The sequence below is a fragment of the Tachypleus tridentatus genome, chromosome 11 (assembly GCF_004210375.1).
Source record: "Tachypleus tridentatus isolate NWPU-2018 chromosome 11, ASM421037v1, whole genome shotgun sequence".
NCBI classification, from domain to species: domain Eukaryota; kingdom Metazoa; phylum Arthropoda; class Merostomata; order Xiphosura; family Limulidae; genus Tachypleus; species Tachypleus tridentatus.
In genome coordinates this window covers 98828512-98849646 of record NC_134835.1, presented here as the reverse complement: position 1 = coordinate 98849646, position 21135 = coordinate 98828512, and the positions used below count along the sequence as shown (strand labels likewise).

Below are 21135 nucleotides of genomic sequence, written 5' to 3'. Positions count from 1 at the left end.
AAATTAATATCCTCATCGTAAACCCTTGAATATCAAGGAAGTTCTGGATCAGATAGAAGACTCAATGGTGTTTATAAGTGTCAAAAACTTTTCAATATAAATCATTATTTTAAATAACTGTTATTATAAATCATACAATTGTTTGTATATTTGTTTTATGAAAGAAGACCGTGTGTATTAATCTTGCTGGCAAATATAATTAATTTAATAATATCGACATTTAATTAACTTCTAAATTTAACTCACTTTCAGGCTGTTTCATTTTGTAATAAGTAACAACATGCTATTCTAATAGTCAATGTATTTCTGCCTGTTGGTTGTGTTTTGTTTGTTTAGTATTACTTTTTCTCTCTGACAGATATGATTAGTTTGTTTGTTAGTTTTTGAATTTCGCGCAAAGCAACACGAGGGCTATCTACGCTACCCGTCCCTAATTTAGCAGTGTAGGACTGGAGGGAAGGCAGCTAGTCATTGCCACTCACCGCCAACTCTTAGGATACTCTTTTACCGACGAATAGTGGGATTGGTAGTCACATTACAACGCCCCCACGGCTGAAAGAAAGAGCATGGTTGGTGCAACGGGAATTCGAACCTGCGACCCTCAGATTTCCAGTCAAACACCTAAAACCACCTGGCCATGGCGGGCCAGGACGAGTGGTACATTAACACTTTTACTAATAAAGCAGAGAACGACGTTTTGAGCTTCATAGGTCATAGGTTCATCAGGTTAACAAATTCCATACCAACCGTCCTGAGATACATGTTTACTTCAAGTGGGTTTCTCGTCATCACGAAAATATAAATCAACCTTCTTCCTTCAACTTTTAGAGTGGCATTTCAAACGACTTTTGTCATGGTTTTCGCTGCTCACGACTTCAATAACACAGTGTCATTCTGAACAAGTTGCAATATTAGAATCACATGTTAGTTACCATAAATTGAGCCTTAAATACAAGCACGCGATCGTCATATTTATATTGCTGGCTACAACAATACGTGTATATATATATATACTGCAACATGCGTTACACCATGCGTTATATATATATACGTGTGTGTTTGTGTACAGATATATATATATTGCAACATGCGTTACACCAAGGGACCCTAGAGGTTGTTACTACAGGTTTTAATCAGTAAAGCTTTTGTATGTGGCAGTGCATTTCATGAATACAAAAATGAAAAAGCGTATTGATTTATTTTTTTTAGAAACCCACACAGGAAAATACTAGCTCTAATAACACCCGTCCAAGCTAAGTGAAATATATCGTTTCTCTTCAGATGCGTAATTCTTCCCATGAATTTGCAAAACTTGTGGACATATAAAACATTACTTAAACCGTTTAAAATACAACTACAAATTTGAAACGATCACTATGGTTGTTGTATGTGTTCGTTTCCTTTGGCCTGGCATGGCCGAGCGCGTAAGGCGAGCGACTCGTAATCCGAGGGTCACTGGTTCGCGCTAAATATGCTCGCCCTCCCAGCCGTGGGAGGCGTTATAATGTGACAGTCAATCCCACTATTCGTTGGTAAAGAGTAGCCCAAGAGTTGGCGGTGGGTGGTGATGACTAGCTGCTTTCCCTCTAGTCTTACACTGTTAAATTAGTGTTATCTGCTGAGCCCACCGAGGGGAAGCGAACCGCTGATTTTAGCGTTGTAAATTCGTGGACATACCGCTGTACTAGCGAGGGGTGTAGTGCAGGCAGGAAGAGATGAACGATTAGAATAGCACGTTTACTTCTTTCACAGAGAGAGTAGTGTAATATTAGAATAACATATTCACTTAACTCAGAAACAGAACGATTTAGTTTATTAAAATAACATGTTAACTTGTTTCAAAAATGAAGGAATAGAGTATCAGGAAAACATTTCCTTGTATTACTTAATAAGTGACAGACTGGCAGAATTTACATTACTAATCAAAACAACGATATGTTTTCTTAATAACTTCCTCACGTGCATCAGAACAACAAGGTGTCAGCTAAAAGTGAGAAAACAACAACAAAGGTGCCAGCAGATTTGCTCATTACTACCTGGAAGCAGAATATCAGAATAATATATCATCGTACTGTTTAACATTCAGTGAGAAAAAGCCTCAGACTCGAATGCTCTTACTGGTATAACATACGTAATGCCAATTAATAACAAAATATATAATTTTATTTATTATAATGAAGAGGTTTTACATAGTATAGACCCCAGTTTTTGGGTATACCATGTAAAACTACACTGACAAACACCACACCAACATTATTTATAAAAAATACAATGTGATAACTGCCACGACTTCTATATTGGAGAAACAAGTAGAAAATGGAAACCAGATTCAAAGAACATAAAAAAGTCACCTTCACACGTTTTCGAACACTGCAAGTCAAATAAACACAACATAACCATAGAAAACACTCAAATACTAAATAAAGAAACAAACATAAACAAACGTAAAATTAAAGAAGCCTTACTTATACAACAACTTAAACCCAAAATAAACCAATATGTGAACGCCTTTATACCTATATTAATATAATAAATAAAATTATATATTCAAACATCTAATACCGCCCTCTACATTTTGACACAAACAGTTACACAACCCTCAGCCCAAACGAGCCGTTTTGTATATAAATTTCTCAACAAGTGGGTTTCCGTCATCACTGATACGTAATGCCAATTAATAACAAAAAGTTATTAATGAAGAGGTGGAATTCATTTTCCCGATAGGACAACGGTTATTCTACGAACTTACAACGCTAAACTACAGGTTTCGATTCCCCGCGGTGGACAAAGCAGATAGCTCAACGTGGAATAGCCAGGTGGTTAAGGCACTCGACTCCTAATCCGAGAGTGTCAGGTTCGAAACCTCGTCGCACCAAACATGCTCGCCATTTCAGTTGTGGGGGGCGCTGTAATGTGACTATCAATCCCACTATTCTTGGTAAAAGGGTAGCCCAAGAGTTGGCGGTGGGTGGTGATGACTTGCTGCCTTCCCTTTAGATTTACATTGCTAAATTAGGGACGGCTAGCGCAGATAGCCCTCGTGTAACTTTGCGAGAAATTCAAAAAACAAACCAAACCTCAACTTGGCTTTGCTCTAAAACAAACAAACAAAAGCCACCATTTAATTAAAGTGTGACCCAGATCTAAAAGTATTGTCTCCGCTACCGACGTAAGATTGTATATATATATATATATTGCAGTTGCTTTTTGGTAGCTAGACGTGACGGGCTGAAAGAATTTATTTCGATTTCGTCATTTGACGGTGTTGCCTCAAACAAAAACCGCTGCGTATGCTCAGCACCAACAGACATTTGAGTAAAAAGAAAAACAATTTATTATTTTTTTACTTTCACGCAGTCCCCCACTAGTACAACAGTAAGTCTACTGATTTACAAGGCTAACATCAGGGGTTCGATTCTCCTCGGTGGTCTCAGCAAAGAGCCTGATGTGGCTTTGCTATAAGAAAAACACAGACACTTTCACGCAATACTAGTAGAACGCAACAATTATAACCTTTTCTAAAAAAAATGTTTTGATGCATTTAAATATAAAATATTTTCATTATATGATACCTTTGAGGTACAACAAATTTTCAGGCAACAGCGAATGTTAAATCAATACGCCTGGCTGCTGATGTGTTGAACATTAGAGAATCAGAATGAAAAGAAATAGAGCTGAAGAGTAGCGACACCTAGGAACCGGTACTTAAAACTCAAGTGATTTTTGATCATTTTAAAAGTGAAAAGGAAGAATAGGATAAATTTTTGGATGAAATATATAAGTGCGCACGCGCGCGCGTCTCGGAGGGCAACAGTAGCTTTACTAACTTAAAATGCTAAAATTCGGTAGTCGATTCCGCACTGTGAACCGAACGCAAGAGATATTGATGACTAGCTGCCTGCTGTCTACTCTCGACTCGGCATAGCTACGTGGTTAAGGCATTCTTCTCATAATCCGAGTGTCGCGGGTTCGAGTCCTCGTCACACGAAACATGGTCGACCTTTTAGTCGTGGAAGCATTATAATGTGACGGCTACTCCAACTATTCGTTGGCAAAAGAGTATCCTACGAGTTGATGGTGGGTGGTGATAACTAGCTGCCTTCTCTCTAAATTAGGAACGGCTAGCGAAGATAGCTCTTGTGTAGCTTTGCGTGAAATTCAAAAACAAACAAACACAACCTATGGATGTTTGACCTGTCCATTATCTTGCGTGTCATATAAGGTACATTATTAAGTTTGCCATGCCAAATTTAAGCCTATAAATAGTTATTTATCTGACAAGTAAACAACGAGCAAAAAAAAAAAAATCTCACAAGGAACAATACAATACTTTTCGTTATAAAGATAGGTTTAAATATGCTGAAGAAACGAACAAATACGAGTGCCCACAAAAACTACTGCATATTTTCCACTGAAATTGATAATGGATCACATTTATAGTTGAAGAATGTGTAAATAATATATAAAGTTTTAAAAATAGATGAAACACAGATTAATCTCATTATTATATATAATTGTGAAAAAATCTCGAATCCTATAATCAAAAGGAACGCCTTTAACGACAGTTAAAAAGAAAAAGGAAAGGTCTTTAAAAGTGAAAATGGTTAAAATATTTTCGTATCGTATAATATGAATAAATGTTTGTCACATAAAATATTATGATTTCTAAGAATAACGTAAAAACTAAATAACAAATAATTTATTTTTCTGAAAACTTTATTTCTAAGTTTTTTGTTTCTTGTTTACACAGGCTGTCTCGTTCTTTTCATTCTCTCTGAGGAGCTGTCTGTGCCTCACGCAGAGAAGTATCACTTGTGACTGGCTGTAGCCATGCCGGAGTCTACGGGGTCGTCTGATGACCAGTCAGATCTAGAGGAGTTGCCCTTATTCCGTCCGTTTACCAAAGAATCCTTGGCAGCCATCGAGGCCCGGATTGCTGAGGAAGCGGCGCGGAAGAAAGAGCTTGCGCAAAAGGAGTTAGAAGATGCTGGCACTGGAGAAGGCGGCGAGAAGGAGGCACAGGGAGGAGAAGAAACGGGGAGAAAACCTGAAAAAAACCTTGAGGGTGGAATGCCCCTTCCAAAACCTCTTGAAAGGGATTTTCCGGTTGAACTGTCAGCAATACCTCTTGAAGATTTGGATAAATACTACGAGAACCAAAGAGTTAGAAACATTTAATTTTCATTGCTTCTAAATGTATGACGACATAATTTTGTTTTTCATAATTACACTTCATATGTCCCCTAGTGGCTCAGCGGTATGTCTGCGAACTTTCAACGTTAAAACCGGGTTTCGATACCCGTGGTGGGCAGAGCACAGATAGCCCATTGTGTAGCTTTGTGCTTAATTCTAAGCCCCCCAGTGACTCAGCGGCATGTCTCCGAACTGACAACGCTAAAAACCGGGTTTCGATACCCGTGGTGGGCAGAGCACAGATAGCCCATTGTGTAGCTTTGTGCTTAATTCTAAGCCCCCAGTGACTCAGCGGCATGTCTCCGAACTTACAACGCTAAAAACCGGGTTTCGATACCCGTGGTGGGCAAAGCACAGATAGCCCATTGTGTAGATTTGTGCTTAATTCAAAACAACAACACTTTTTATGATAATCGTAGTTTATAAACGTAATAATTAAGTTGTATTTAAAGTTTTGCCTTTGGTTGATTGATTCTTTTGGAATTAAGCACAAAACTACACACCCACCACGCGTATCAAACTTGGGTTTTAGCGGTGTGAGTCCGTAGACATACTGCTGTGTCACTGGGGGATTTTGCCGTAGGCAATACTATTTTTTTCCCCATCAATATTACATGTATCGCAAGTATGAAGAGCATTTATACATGTTTCACAGATGCACTAAACTAAAGACGAATTTCAAATTTCAAAAAAATAATTATATATAGAGCAGAAAGCATTAGTGAAATTTGTATTTATATATTTTCAGAAATTACAAAAACTAACTGGAAAGTATATAAAATTAAAATTCATATTAAAACTTTTGAGGTAATCAGGGTTAACTCAAGGATTTAAAGGAAGGGGGTTCCTCGGATTTGCTTATTCAGATGCGTTACTCTGTCTTTAATATAACTCTTATATAGAATTATGTCACCTGTCGGTTTTAATTTTAAAAAAAGTGCATTATTTTTAATATGCTTTTGAATGTTGAAACTAGACTATTTTTTTAAGCTGGCAGCTAACATATTTGGTACTGTTTTTTGTTTTTGAATATTTAAAGATTCTGACAAGAAACAAGGTACATGAAAATCTCCTTAATCGTTATGCAAACACCGCTTTTGGCAATAGAAACGGATCTGAAACTGTATGACAGTTTAACTTTCATAAATATTTTTCTTTATGGACATCGCTACAATAATTTACGAAATCAGATAACACGATATTGGAAGATAAATCTTATCATTTTTCATCTAAGACAAACGTGTGAACTTGACGTCTAATATGGCGGCTAAACTATAGGCCACATGACTTTTCACGTGATCACACAACCTTTATAGGTTATTTGTTTGTTTTTTGAATTTCGCGCAAAGCTACTCGAGGGCTATCTGTGCTAGCCGTCCCTAATTTAGCAGTGTAAGACTAGAGGGAAGGCAGCTAGTCATCACCACCCACTGCCAACTTTTAGGCTACTCTTTTACCAACGAATAGCGGGATTGATCGTCTCATTATAACGCCCACACGGCTAAAAGGGCGAGCACGTTTGGTGCGGCCGGGATTCGAACCCGCGACCTTCGGATTACGAGTCGAACGCCTTAACACGCTTGGCTATGCCGGGCCTACCTTTATAGGAAGATTGTACTCAGAAATGGCACTTTTTTGTTGTCAAATGCCAGAGAATAAGTTGCCCACGGTTTTCTTGTCATGTGATGCTCAAGATAGGATGTTCGATCATTTAGAACCTTCCACACACTCTAGGTTATCCAAGGTTATAGCTAGAGAGTAATATACGTCGTTGGTAGATTCAATCGTTTAGATGTACAAAACTTTCTTACTTGATTTCACAACGTTCAATGTAATTATTTCCAACGTATTTGTTACAAGAAATATCAAGATTGTGCTTTATTCACTCTAGAGGAGAAGCAGTATCATAAAAAGCAAATTAAAATTACAACATTTATTTCATTTCCAGAGTTACTTTTTCATCACAGAGCCTTTTTATGTGGCCTGTTATCGTTGTTTAAAAAGAAAGATTTTTACTACGTAGCAAAAGCTTTAGGCACTTTTAGGTGATGTAACAGACTGACAGTATTCTGCCACTTCAGATTCAAAAGAGATATTATATTTTTAACTAGTTACATAAGCATTTCTTTTAAAATACACATATTTCTACAAGGAAGAAAATTATATTCTATACAAATACAGTTTTTGTATTTTAATTTAGGTCGTTTGAATTGTTGATAGAGGGGTGGGCAGGTTGTAATAATGATGATGTATAAATCTAGAAATGTCCTGAGCTCTACAGTTGACCTGACGTGTTTAGTACACGTTTCAGTGGAAACTAGACAACATTATTGAGGGTCCCACGTGGTGTTGGCGAGCATGCTGTCCAGGTAATTTTAAAAGCGATTTTTCGACCTCACGATCTTTCAAAAACAAGTGACCTGGGTATGTACTTAACGATCTGCGACATATAACATTTTGAATAAATACGTGTGACCTCTTCTTCTTCAGTGAACAGTTTTAAATATTTAACTCACCAATTGTGCTGAACGTAAAAGTAAGATCTTTAATTACGATTTTAACAAACATCGGACGAATATGCACTGCTTTTACATAGCAATTATTAATTTGACTGTTGTTTATAAATAAATGGACATTTTTAAAACTGTCTTTTATAAAAACAATTATTAATTTTATAAACCCACTTTTGTAAAGACAAAACATATTTTTGGCCCGGCATGGCCAGGTGGTTAGGGGCACTCGATTCGTAATCCGAAGGTAGCGGGTTCGAGTCTCCATCACACCAAACATGCTTAACCTTTCAGCCGCGAGGGCTGTCACTCCCACTATTTGTAGGGCTTCAGTACTTAAACAATAGGCAATTGTTGGGTAGTTGTTTAGTAATTTAGCGAGTTAGTCAGGCAATGAGCTAATTAATCTGTGAGTTAGCCAGTTACCAAGTAAATATTTTACTGTATTATCAATCGATTTCTTAGTGTATTATTCAATAGGTTTGAGTTGTATTCTACAAAGAGAAGAAATGAAACATTTAAGTAATTAAGTTTTATTTATAAGATAGAGTTTGTGTGTGTGTGTTTTCTTATAGCAAAGCCACATCGGGCTATCTGCTGAGTCCACCAAGGGGATGTATTGAGATAGAACTAGCAGTAAAAGTAGGCCGTAGAACGTAGTTGAAGAAACAAAACGCTTTATTTTTTTTTTATGTGTAATTGGAACATGTACTATTTTTACCGAATAATACAGAACAACCTGTCCAAGTACAGAAATATTTCAACAATGTAATTTATTACAAAGCTATTTGCAGTTCTCTTCATAATATTAGAAGCGATTTGCAAAGAAGGTAGGCCCCGACATGGTTAAGTATGTTAAGGCGTTCGACTCGTAATCCGAGAGTCGCGAGTTCGAATCCCGGTTCCACCAAACATGTTCGTCCTTTCAGCCGTGGGGGCGTTATAATGTGACGGTCAATCCCACTATTCGTTGGTAAAAGAGTAGCCCAAGAGTTGGCGGTGGGTGGTGATGACTAGCTGCCTTCCCTCTAGTCTTACACTGCTAAATTAGGGACGGCTAGCACAGATAGCCCTCGAGTAGCTTTGTGCGAAATTCCAAAACAAACAAACAAAGCATGTTAAAAAGCATGAATGAGCATTATTCTTCCTCTTGAAATCGTTTGCTGCAGCTGTTTTACATCTCGTTTCTCAATCTTCTTTTGAATACTAAAAAGCGTAGAGCGAAAGTTGGTATTTAGACCAACTGCTGTGGATAAAACAAAGTAAAAAACCCAGTTATATACACTATTAAATATAGATTTTCGTTTATGGTTTGCGCCCGGCATTTTATTCTGCATGTTAAGAATTTCGGGACATCATAAGTATCAATATTATACATTGTGTTAATAATATATAATTCACTTAATTTGACCGCGTAATTTAAATATACAAGGTAAACTCGTTTACTAAAAAATTAAAGTGTTCAATATAACAACACTTAATGTGTTAATAATTTTTTGAAATTGCTTTATCACGTTTAAATAATTTATTTCTGTGAGTTCAGGAGAGGTATGGAGGAGTACAACAACGAATTCTTTACAGTACCGCTGCCATTTTAATAGTGGTAGTTTCCTCCCCGCCCGGTGACTCGACAGTATATATGCGTGCTTATAACGCTGAATATAGGGTTTCGATACCAGCATTGGCTATAGAACCAATAGCCTAATGTGTAGCTTTGTGCTTAAACGCAAACAAACAAATATATATATATTCTGTAGGATTAAATATTCATAATGTTTACAAGCAAACATACTTTACGAAATATTGGGTTGAGGAATAATTCGTGAGCGTTTTTTCAAGTTAAAAAAATATATTCATAAATGAAACGCTTTCGCAAAATATTTCATGTCATCTGGTAGATAATTTTTTGCTCTAATAGATGGTGTGTTTGATTTTCATATGTCTCTAATTTTTGCTTTCATTTTCAGCTCATTAAATGGAATGTCAAGTGGACAAAATCGAGCATTTTCGACACCATCTGCTTTTCGCATTTAATTTCTTGCAATTTCGTTTAAAACAATGCATACTATATACCTAGGTATTACATGAAATAAAGTATCATAATAAATGTTTTGGGTGTAATGTGTTCATGCATTGAAGTATTGTATAGTCTTGCATGTAATGCTTGAATGAAATTATTTAAAAACGCTCACGAATTATTCCTCAACCTAATAAATTGACATAGAATTGGTTATATAGTGAAAATTATGAATTTTTAAACCTAGGAATTATATATATTTATTTAAGCACTCAACAGAGGAAGCGATACAGTATAATCTGGTTAAAAAGATGCATTTTTAAATGACCTTCCTCGTGTTATTCTGTATCACTGTTTCCGTTGTGGTACTAACTGATGTAAGGATCAGATATACACAGACACATACATATTTACATTTGTTTATGTAGATGTAACCAAAACATACATTTTAAAAGATATATTAAGCTATTATTATTCTTAGACAATGAATATGTAATGGTTTATTTAAATATTACAACTTTTGTAGTTGATTCTGTGTGCTAACTGTTTAACCTGAATCTGTTTTCGTATATAATAATGTATATATATTTTTTTATTTTCCAGACTTTTATAGTTATTAGCAAAGGTAAAGATATTTTTCGGTTTAGTGCCCACAATGCTCTTTGGCTTATCAGTCCTTTCAATCCCATCCGTCGTTCAGCCATCTATGTTCTCGTCCACCCAGTATTCAGCTTTGTCGTCATTGTTACCATCCTTGTCAACTGTGTCCTTATGACCATGCCTAACAATGAGAGCATTGAGCAGTACGAGTGAGTGTCATATGTTCTTTGTGCTATTTTATTCAAATTTATAAAGGAAAAAATTAACGATTTGTGTTCCTCTTGTCTTTTCTCGGAAACATCAAAGAGCATTTAAATTGTTAAGAAAACTGCAAATGCCTAATACACGTGTATATGATATACCTACATATGCAGATCTCATATAACATTAACAGTGATAGGTATATTTGTTGAAAACTAATAACTGTGTATATAAATAGAATAATTTAAGCCTTACATTCTTCGAGACCAAGTTTATGAGAGGGGAGCCCAGGCCAATGGTTCATTTTATGGACCCTTTTGGTACTCTTCGTATGGTACGCTACGTCCGCTGCAATGTACTTCATTCACATTACATAGAACTTTTTTGTAGAGTTCTGAGTGGGGTGAAAAAAAATTAAAACTAAGAACCAGTATACAGTATTATTAAAAATTATAAAGCTCAAAAATAATGACCAGGGACAGATTTAATGGTCAGCTAAAGCTGATTGGGGCCCTATTTGCTTTCACATGATATATAATATTGGTATGAATTCGAGGGCTGTTCAAAAAATACACGGACTGTTTGAATTGCGCGGCTCCAGTTGGTTCTAGGGGAATCCGCTTGGTGTCGCTAGGTTTGCACAGATCAGCTGATTACGACGCCATTTCTCGATTGCAGATATCTTCATTTGTGTATTAGCTACGCGGTTTTAAGTGAAGTGCGATTTTTTCGTTTGGTGGATTTCAGAATGAATGACCTGAAGGAGCAACGACTTGCGTTAAACTTGGAAAATCTGCGACTGAAACTTTTGCTATGCTTAACACGGCTTACGGTGATGTTGCTATGAATCGTACGGCATGTTTCAAGTGGCATGAACGTTTTAAGGATGGTCGACAGTCCATTGAAGATGATGAGCGTCCTGGACGTCTTTCCACGTCAACTGACGACCAACACGTCGACAAAATCAACACCCTGGTGCGGGCAAATCGACGTCTGACTGTCAGGGGAGCTTGCTGAAGAGTGTGGGATATCAGTTGGATCTTGTTACGAGATTTTGACCGAAAAATTGAAGATGCACCGCGTTGCTGCGAAATTCAGCCCTCAGAACTCGTGAATTTTCGGCCAAACACTCGATCACTGTTCTTCCCCACCCCCCCTACTCACATGACCTTGCTCCTTGCGATTTTTTCTTGTTCCCCAAACTCAAAAGACCCTTGAAAGGAAGAAGATTTGAGACAATTCCCGAGATTAAGGCAAATGCGACGAAGGAGCTGGAGGACATTACAAAAGAAGCGTACCAGGACTGTTTCAACAAGTGGAAACACCGTTGGGATAAGTGTGTGCGTTGGGGAGGAGAGTACTTTGAAGGGGTCCCAGACCTGTAACTTCTAAATAAAGTACATTTTGTTTTATGACGTCAGTCCGCGTATTTTTTGAACAGACCTCGTAGAGCCTGTTGGGCCCCGTATGTTTTTAACTGACTAGGCATTTTGACTGACAATGGTATTTATAGACTTGAAGAGTTTTAACCTGTTTATTTTTCTTAAATGATCCATTTTTATTTTTATGTTTTAGTATATAGATTTTATTTATATGTATATTTTTATTTTTATCTAATTTTATTTTTATTTTTAACTTCTTGGGGGCCCTTCCTTCAATTTGGCCCTGAAATTGTTTAGTAAAAGAAATAATTTTGATGGAAGGTTTTTTTTTTATATATTTTCACATACCAATAAATTAGATTATAAACAATTTAAAAAGTAAAATTAATAACTTTGATGAAAGGTTTCTTATATTTTTTCACATGTTATTAAATTCAATTATAAATAATTTAAAAATAGAATTAATAACTTTAATGAAAGGTTTCTTACATTTTTCATTACTATTGACTTAGATTAGAAACAACTTAAAAAGAATTAATAACTTGATTAATATAGGTTTCCTATATTTTGCATGTAATTATTCACTGGTCTGTTAAGTGGATGCATTGTTTTCTAGCTGAGAAGAAGATGCTGCTAATTTACAAAAGGATTTAGATCATTTTAGTTAAATGAGCAAATAAATAGCAGTTGGGATGTAATTTCAATAAATGCAATATATTACTTGTGGGTTTTCATAATTTGGATGGGAATAACTGTAACAGTGTTGCTAAACAAAGGGATCTTGATGTAATAGTTGATATGTCTCTTAAAGCCATCAAAACAGTCTGCTGTTGCTAGTGGTAAGTCAAATAGGATTTTGGGTAGTAGTTACAGAAATATTGAATACAAATCTAAAGACATTATAATTTCATTCAACAGGTCACTGGTTAAGCTAAATTTGAATATTGTATTCAGTCTTGGGCTCCTTACCTTAGGAAAGATATCAAATTGTTAGAAAAAGCTCAGAGAAGGGTTACTAGAATGGTGCCTGGGATGTAGTGGTTATCATATGAGACGAGGCTGAAATCTCTTAGATTGTTTTCTTTTGAAAAAAGATGAGTTAGAGGGTACTTCATCAAAGTGTTTAAGATTATAAAGAGATCTGAGAAAAAGGCTTAAGAAAAAGCACAATAAGTAAATGAATGATGAGAACTGGCTCTAAGTGTGTTTTTTAAGCTAATTTAGTGTAGAGTGTGGAACAGCCTAGACAGACCAGTGGGTCTCATGTTTTCCAAAAATGTTATATGTTATGTAACTAGCTGGTGTACCTATTCTTCAGACAGGTGAAATAAAATCTTGTGTGGAACAAATGATAGAAAATTGCACTTCTGTTTGTTTGTTTTTTCATAATATAGCAAACATTAAAATTTCAATAAAAATTGTAAAGGTACCACTACTGAAAAAGATATGAAATCAGACTTGGGTACACCCCTCTTCCCCTCACCCTGACCTTCCTCGTGTCATTCTGTATCACTGTGTCAGGTACAGTACTAATTAATGTAAAGATCAGATGTATACATACATACACATATTGACATTTGCTCACGTAGATGTAATCCAAACATTCTGTTACTATGTTAAAGTAGTTTATTTTTTTGGTAAACTATATATTATTGTTTTTCTTGATATTATTTTCATGAAAATAAAATGCTTTAAGACTTCACGAGCAAATTTCAAAGTTATGTTTGTCTCTTTCAGGGTTATTTTCACAACAATATACACAATTGAATCATGCATCAAAATATTAGCTCGTGGATTTATACTTGATAAGTTTACATATCTTCGAGATCCATGGAACTGGTTAGACTTCGTTGTTATATCCCTCGCGTAAGTATATCTAGAAATTTTTGACATACATAGAGAACTTGCAGGATCAAAATCATAAGACAGAAAACCTCATAAACCTAGATGTATAACACTTTTCTATTCATCCCCACTTTACTTTATGATAAAGGAAGCCACATCTTCCAAATTCCTTTGATTAAATTGTCAGGTTATCATATTTTAACGCCTGGTTATTTTGTGACAAAAAATATATATGTATTTACTCCTTTTTTACATGTATATTTATATATAAATACATATGAAATTTATGAAAATGACTTGTGTCATGGCATTTATTTTTATTAATCTATATGGTTTTGAGTATAGAATGTATTAGTTTAATTACTAGACTGCAGTTTTTTTACAATAGAACTAATAAGCTTGTTACCCTTTAAGTACATGAATGGAATATTTTTGTATAATCCCATACACAGTCTAACTGAATATGATATCTCATTTTAGTACAGAATGATAAAATGAACATTTTCAAACAAAAAAATATATGTATTTAAAGCATAAATGTTAATAGTAAGTCCTCATGGTCACATTTCCAGGTAAGACTACTGTCATTTCAGTAATACAGCATTCAAAAGTCAACAGTACTTAGCATGATAAACAATTAACACTTACTTTTGTAACCCTAAGTAGTCAATTAGTTATAACATTTGCCCTGCTTGTCTTCTCAAGGTAAACAAAACTGTTATATTTAAAATATTAAATCTGAATTTTAACTCTGTAATCTTAGACTTTAAAGTACTGATAATGTAGTCATTCATTAATTAAAAAATTAAATTGTTGATGATGAGAAACCCACTTGAAATACAAATGTATGTCAGAATGGTTGGTATGGGTGTTAACTTTTATTGATAAGGAGAGAACAACGTTTCGACCTTCCTAGGTCATTTTCAGGTTCAGAAAGAGAGACGTGTTTGGCAATAGTTGCTTGCAAGCTCTCTCTTTCTTAACCTGAAGAAGATCTAAGAAGGTTGAAGCGTTGTTCTCTCCTTTTCAATAAAAGTGTTAATACCCTTACTAGCCATTCTGAGATACAAAAATTATATTGCTAAACACATATTTGTTTGTGTGAAATAAATCTTGTATAGCTAATAGTAAACAGTAGTTTCTGTGTGAATCTAAATGCTGTAATCCACAGAAGTATCAACATATAAAGTACAAGAATCACATATAAAAGGGTGTTCCCTCTTCTTTTGTCTAGGTACATAACAATGGGAGTAGAACTTGGCAACCTCAGTGTTTTGAGAACGTTTCGTGTACTTCGAGCCTTGAAAACAGTAGCTATAATTCCAGGTACAGCAAAAATACTTACTTTGAGCACTCAGCTTGAAATGCAGCATCTATATTGTATCATCATGTTAATAGATTAACTAAAGGGACTTCATGTCACTGTTGTGCACCATATGCTGTGCATTAAAATACTTTAAATAAACTTTAATTACAAACAAAAGTACAACATTTTGTAAACATTGTAGAAGTTTGTTAATGCGTAAGAGTACTTTACCATTTCTAAAAGTATAAATTTTCATTATAGATTGTAATGAATGAGATGGAGAGTTTGCCTGTTTGAGTATTGAACCCCCCTTATATGTTGTTGAGATGTTGGTATGAGCTTTGATGTTGGATTTAAGATTTTGCTGAGGGGAGATTGCTTTTGACCTCTTTCATCTTGTTATAATGTCCTGAAAATTCTTATACATCAATTACGTCAGTAATGAATTATAAATGACCCATCAAATGCATATCTGTGAAACAAATATTTGTACTTATTACAGGTATGCATATTATCTTCAACTTATTCTGAGATTCTAACTTAGTTCACTATGGTTTGACATACAAATTATGGTTATTTACATGAATATTTTTAAGTGCAATTTACTTGCATCCTAAGTAACAAATGCATAAAACTCAACACACTAACTGTATCATAAAAATATCTAACACATTTAGTACGTCTTAATATTACTTCCATACTGCATTTACAACTTGTTTTTTATTGTAAATCTTTGTACTTTACAGGTTTAAAAACCATTGTAGGTGCTGTGATAGAGTCTGTAAAAAACCTGAAAGATGTAATCATTTTGACTGTGTTTGCTCTTTCAATCTTTGCTTTGCTGGGATTACAGGTTTATATGGGTGTGCTTACCCAAAAGTGTATCTTACAGTGGCCCCAAAATATCTCAGATATTGGATATTTAAATCATGTTACAAATAGCAGTAAGTATTTGCCTTTGTGCAATATGTCAGAAACAAAATAGTTTTTAAATTTATTTTGGATCTTAATATGCCAGTTGTTATAAATTAATTAATGTGTATTGAAAATAATTAAGGAAATGTTTATGTGTGTGTGTGTACATGTAAAAGTATTAAATAGTTGTCTTCTATAACTAGTAAAGAAAACATCTTTATTCATGTAAATTTTATCTACATTTATGTGAAAACATTTTGCAAGTTGTTACTGAAACCCTTGTAAACTATATGTAAAAAGTTCATTAATGTGTGTGAATCTTCAAGTTTAGTCAAGGGTTGCAAACTACAACTAATCTGTAAGGCTTACACCTACTTGGCTCTGTTTGTATTTTGTGCCTATGTGGACTGTAGTCATACTCATTTAGAAGGCTGGTACAGAGAATTGTGCAATTTAGTATGAAGTTGGTGTTTATCTTTTTTATTTATCATATTATAATGGAACTTTTGCTTATATGATACTGGAAAAATATTTTTATCACGCGATGTGCAACTTCCAACTTTGTGAAATGTTTATCCTGTGCACATGTAGATTTGCAATAGATTGTAGATTCTTCATCACAGAGAACTTTATTTTTCTTCATTCTCAATGTGCAGCTTTGAAGTCATGAATGTATCACACACAGATCTAATGCACTAGCACCATCTATATAAATATAATAGTTCTATTTATTGTATGTCTATGTAAATACTTCACAAGGTGTAAATGGATCTTCACCAGAATTGGTGTAAAGATTAATTAGGTCCTTGGGGAAATACATTTTGCATATTGTGGTTTTTATGGGTGTGTTTGTGGCTTTTCTGCTACTATATTGCCCCTGTTGATGGATCTTCACCAAATTTGGCATGAAGGTTTGTTGGATCCATGAGATGTATGCAAACTTGTGGTTTCAAATTTTATGTTTTGTTGTTTTTATGAGCGTTTCTTTTTTAATTATATATATAGGAAACAACTTTTCATGTTCTAAGATAATTTTTCATTAACCCTTTCGGTGCTGAATAACAACCTTTAATGTTTGGCATGGCGCTGAATATATATGTTTGATACTTCAACTAATTACAGTATCAGTACTAAAAGCATGATATCTCGGCAATAACTCAACAAAAGTCCCTGAAATATTCAGTGATTGTACCCAATACTATATATGTTAAATTCAATACATAAGAATAACAGGAATAAAGGAAGGTTGCCTGCTGCGCTAAGACTTCAAGTTGGCTGCGGTCATCAAACACGCCAAAAGGCTTAATCATGAATTTCTCTAACTTCCATCCAGGGTATGGGTATGCCATTTAGTGTGTAATGAAAGTTCTCATTAACATATGTAACCTGAGGATTATGAAATGTTGCACTAGTGTCTTGGTGACTTAAAAGTGTAACATTATTATTATTATTGCCATGGTGTTCAGTCTTGCATAGATGTGATTCTGACTTGCTCCAAGAGCTGGGTGCAGTCAATAATGAACATAGAAAGAAAATGTTAATGAAGAGTTTTGTGATGATGAGAAACCCACTTGAAGTAAAAATGTATTGCAGGATGGCTGGTATAGGTATTAACACTTTTACTAATAAAACAGAGAATAATGTTTCAACCTTCTTAGGTTATTTTGAGAAGGTCAAAACATTGTTCTCTGCTTTATTAGTAAAAAGTGTTGATACCCATACCAGCTGTAATGGAAATTTTGTTTCTGTTTAATAATATTTGCTTATTTTTATATTCTGTCTTGTGTTCATTTTATTCTCTGCATAATGTTTTTGGAACATGTTGTATAAAGGGTACTTGATAGTTTTCTACTCAAAACCATTGAGTCTTAACATGAAATATATATATCTGTGCATGTACGTTAAGTACTCACTTGCTAAATTACTTATTTTATAATTGATTAAATTTGTATACAGAGATAATTTTGATTATAATTTTCTATTGAAATAGCTAACTGGATAAAGGAAGGTGGAATATATCAATTATGTGGAAATAGCTCTGGAACAAAGTAAGTGAAGGAATTTACAATTTGCATTTTCAGAGAATCAACCATAAATTCTGTGTTAAAAGAATTTTTCAATGTAGAGTAGTGGTTTAGAAATTTAACATGTTATCCATAAGTTACTTAATGATAATTTACTTTTAAATGTAAAATGTGTAATTAGTCATTTTTTCCACACTGCTTCATTTTTAAGGCAAAAGTATCCACCATATTTATTTGTTGCTGTTGTCTTCAGTGTTTATCAAACTTGAGTCTATTAGTATAACTGACTATCGGAAGAATAGTAATTAAATTTAAAGTAGGTGAAACCATTAAATATTAGAAATATGGTTAAAATGTTAACTGCAGTTCTCCCTCATTACCTTCTGGTAAAAATATAAAATATCATGTTTTCACATTTTTAAGATGACAGTTTTTTGTACATTTTACAACATTTATTTCTCTAATTTTTACTTTATTAGCCCAGAAGGCAGAATGACAAGACCAATGACCAAATGTCTCTATCATATTTAGTACTTACTCAATATCTTGACGAAATCCATTGAAAGAATAAATTTTTTTGATTCCAATTCCTGATCTGTAGGTCAATAAAAACAAAATGGCAGGTGTTTACATTTTGTTAGCATAGGGTGCTTTTTTTACAAAAAAAGATATTAAAGATTGTTGAATATGTGGTATATAAACACCATGCAATTTCTACATTATGATATTGTATAATAATATTCTGAATTTATCAGTTATTCTGAGTATATGGTTTACAGCAGTGACAGGCCATGCAGTAAGAGATTTCACTGGTAGAATGGGTGTCACATTGCAACGATTTCTTTAGGAGCTCTGGAAAAGGCACCAAGAAGGACCAAGATATAACATAATTGCTTCTTGCTTCTCAGCAATATAAAATGTGACCAACTAAGACAGATGAATTTACCATGGCTGTTTCTTGCTGCTCAGCAGTGTAAAATGTAACCAGCTAAGACCAATGGCAGATTTAAGGTTGTGTGAGCCCAGGAGCTAATACTTTTTGTGGGCCCTACATCCCATGTAATTTTACATAGAAAAAAATTATCAGTGAGCCCTCATTAAGACCATGGACCCAGGGGCTGAGTCCTCTCTAGCCCCCTATCTAAATATGGCAGTTGCTAAGACAGATAAATTTACCATGGTTGCATGTAACATATGGCATTTATACAAGTGGAAAAAGGTGTATTGTACTATTATTAATAACCCTCAAACCATTATTTGCATTCTGTGTTAAAGCTAATGTTTCTCAGTACTTTTCCATGCTTTGTATATTACTAGGACTGGAAGATATGAAAGTGTTACTAACACTTGTGATAATGTTTGACAATCATTTTATTAACCACATTTGAGCCTACACATTTGGTACTACTTTCAGCACTGTGTGGTATTTCCCTAAAGAAAGTAAACTCCAACAAAGAATAGTCCTAGTCATTGCTCATCCATTCTCAAAGATGGAGTGAAGGCACCTATGTATACTTATGGCCAACAAATAATTCACAAAGTGGGCTACAGCTTATCCATTGGTGGATATATCCACACATCTGGTAGATCATGAATTGGCAGAGTTCCTGAAGAGATCAGTATAGATGAGGGAGCTAACTTTAACACTCAGTGGTTCTCTGAGTTGTGTAAAATGTTGGGTGTGATAAAGACATGCACTTCATATCCACACCAATCTGATTGTTTAGTAGAGTAGGTAATACCTGTTGTGGAGTGTATGCTTGGTAAGTCTATTAATCTCAAACAAATCAACTGGAACAAGCACATATTATATGTCATGATTGGCCATTGTGCAAATTAGCAGAACTTAATAGGTTGTTTATCAAACATGCAAATGTTTGGGGAAGAAATCTTACTCCTTGTAGACATATTGCATGATTCTTTCCTTAGAGAAAATACCATCTAATATGTACAAAAATATATGGCTTGGTTAAGGTCTACATTAATTTATATGCTCAGATTTGTGTTTCAGTAGCTAGTAAGAGCTGCAGTACGAAAGAAGAAGTGGTTTGGATATGATGTCTTCATGTGTTAAAACAAGTCAGATCATTAACTTCTGAATTACAGCAGTTTAAGAATAACATAAAAGAATGTAGTGCACTTCAATCAGTTGTGTCTATATGTTACTGACAAACCTCTAATGAACAAGCTTAATCAGGAATCAGAGGAGAATACTGGTTAAAGAAATGCAGACATGAATACTATTTTATCCCACTCTGATTCTAAAGATGAGGAAAGACATAGCTAAAAGTACTTATTTAACCATTGAGGACAAGACGCATGAGGTAGTGCCAGCTTTATGTCAAATAAATGTAATCACATAATGCATAACTAATACCAAGGTATTCTGTGTTAAAGGGTTTTATATATACTATTCTTGTACTGTTTTACTGTCAGAGGGTTTTATTTTCTCACTAGTGTTTCTAGTCACTCTGAAAGAGTTGTTTTCTATATTTCATATACATTGTGGATATTTTTGGTTGCAGCCTGTATTTATATATATTGAAATCCTTTCCATATACCTGTTTATAGTTTGTAAGTAATTTTCTTGTGATGTTAATTTTAGTATATTTTATTTTCTTCATTGTTAAAGGATTCTCTTTTTCTGCTTCCTTTAGTTTTATTTCATATTCAAAGATATTTTTATGATGAAGTAATGTTCTGCATTGATTATTAGTAATTGACAAAGGATATGTTTCACTTTATATTTTAGAGTAACTTTAAAAAGGTAACAAAGAGCGTTTGCAACTGACCATTGCCTAGCACGTGTCTTATGGACGAGAGTATAAACCTTGTACCATTGTATTTGAATGCAATATTAACTACTTGAATAGTAACTGATATTGACTGAACTTTCCAGTTCTTTATTAGAATAAAGGAGATGAGCAACTGTGAAGTTTATGGTAAAAATAAGAACTGTTTATGGGTCAATGATTGAACTTTTAAAGATTTAAATATTCTACAAGTGGCTGACTGTGAAACATATTTCATATTTTGATAAAGTTAGCAGAAGGAACTTGAATATCTAAAGCTATATTTAAAATTTGGAATGATAAGGTACAGGATAGTTCTTATTTTTGACAGGGATTTTTATGCCCTTGTG

The 21135-nt window shown here is 34.4% G+C and overlaps 1 protein-coding gene across 6 annotated transcripts in view; it reads left to right on the top strand.

Annotated features, from left to right (window-relative positions):
- Positions 1-21135, top strand: part of LOC143232878 (sodium channel protein para-like) — a 178536-nt gene that overhangs the window by 90420 nt on the left and 66981 nt on the right. For all 6 annotated transcript variants that reach the window (XM_076468881.1, XM_076468877.1, XM_076468879.1 and 3 more), the window contains exons 2-7: positions 4751-5163; positions 10324-10529; positions 13641-13769; positions 14983-15074; positions 15801-15998; positions 17960-18017. In XM_076468881.1, coding sequence (XP_076324996.1) covers positions 4831-5163; positions 10324-10529; positions 13641-13769; positions 14983-15074; positions 15801-15998; positions 17960-18017 — 1016 coding nt within the window. In that variant the 5' untranslated portion in view covers positions 4751-4830. The remainder of the gene's footprint in view (positions 1-4750; positions 5164-10323; positions 10530-13640; positions 13770-14982; positions 15075-15800; positions 15999-17959; positions 18018-21135) is intronic.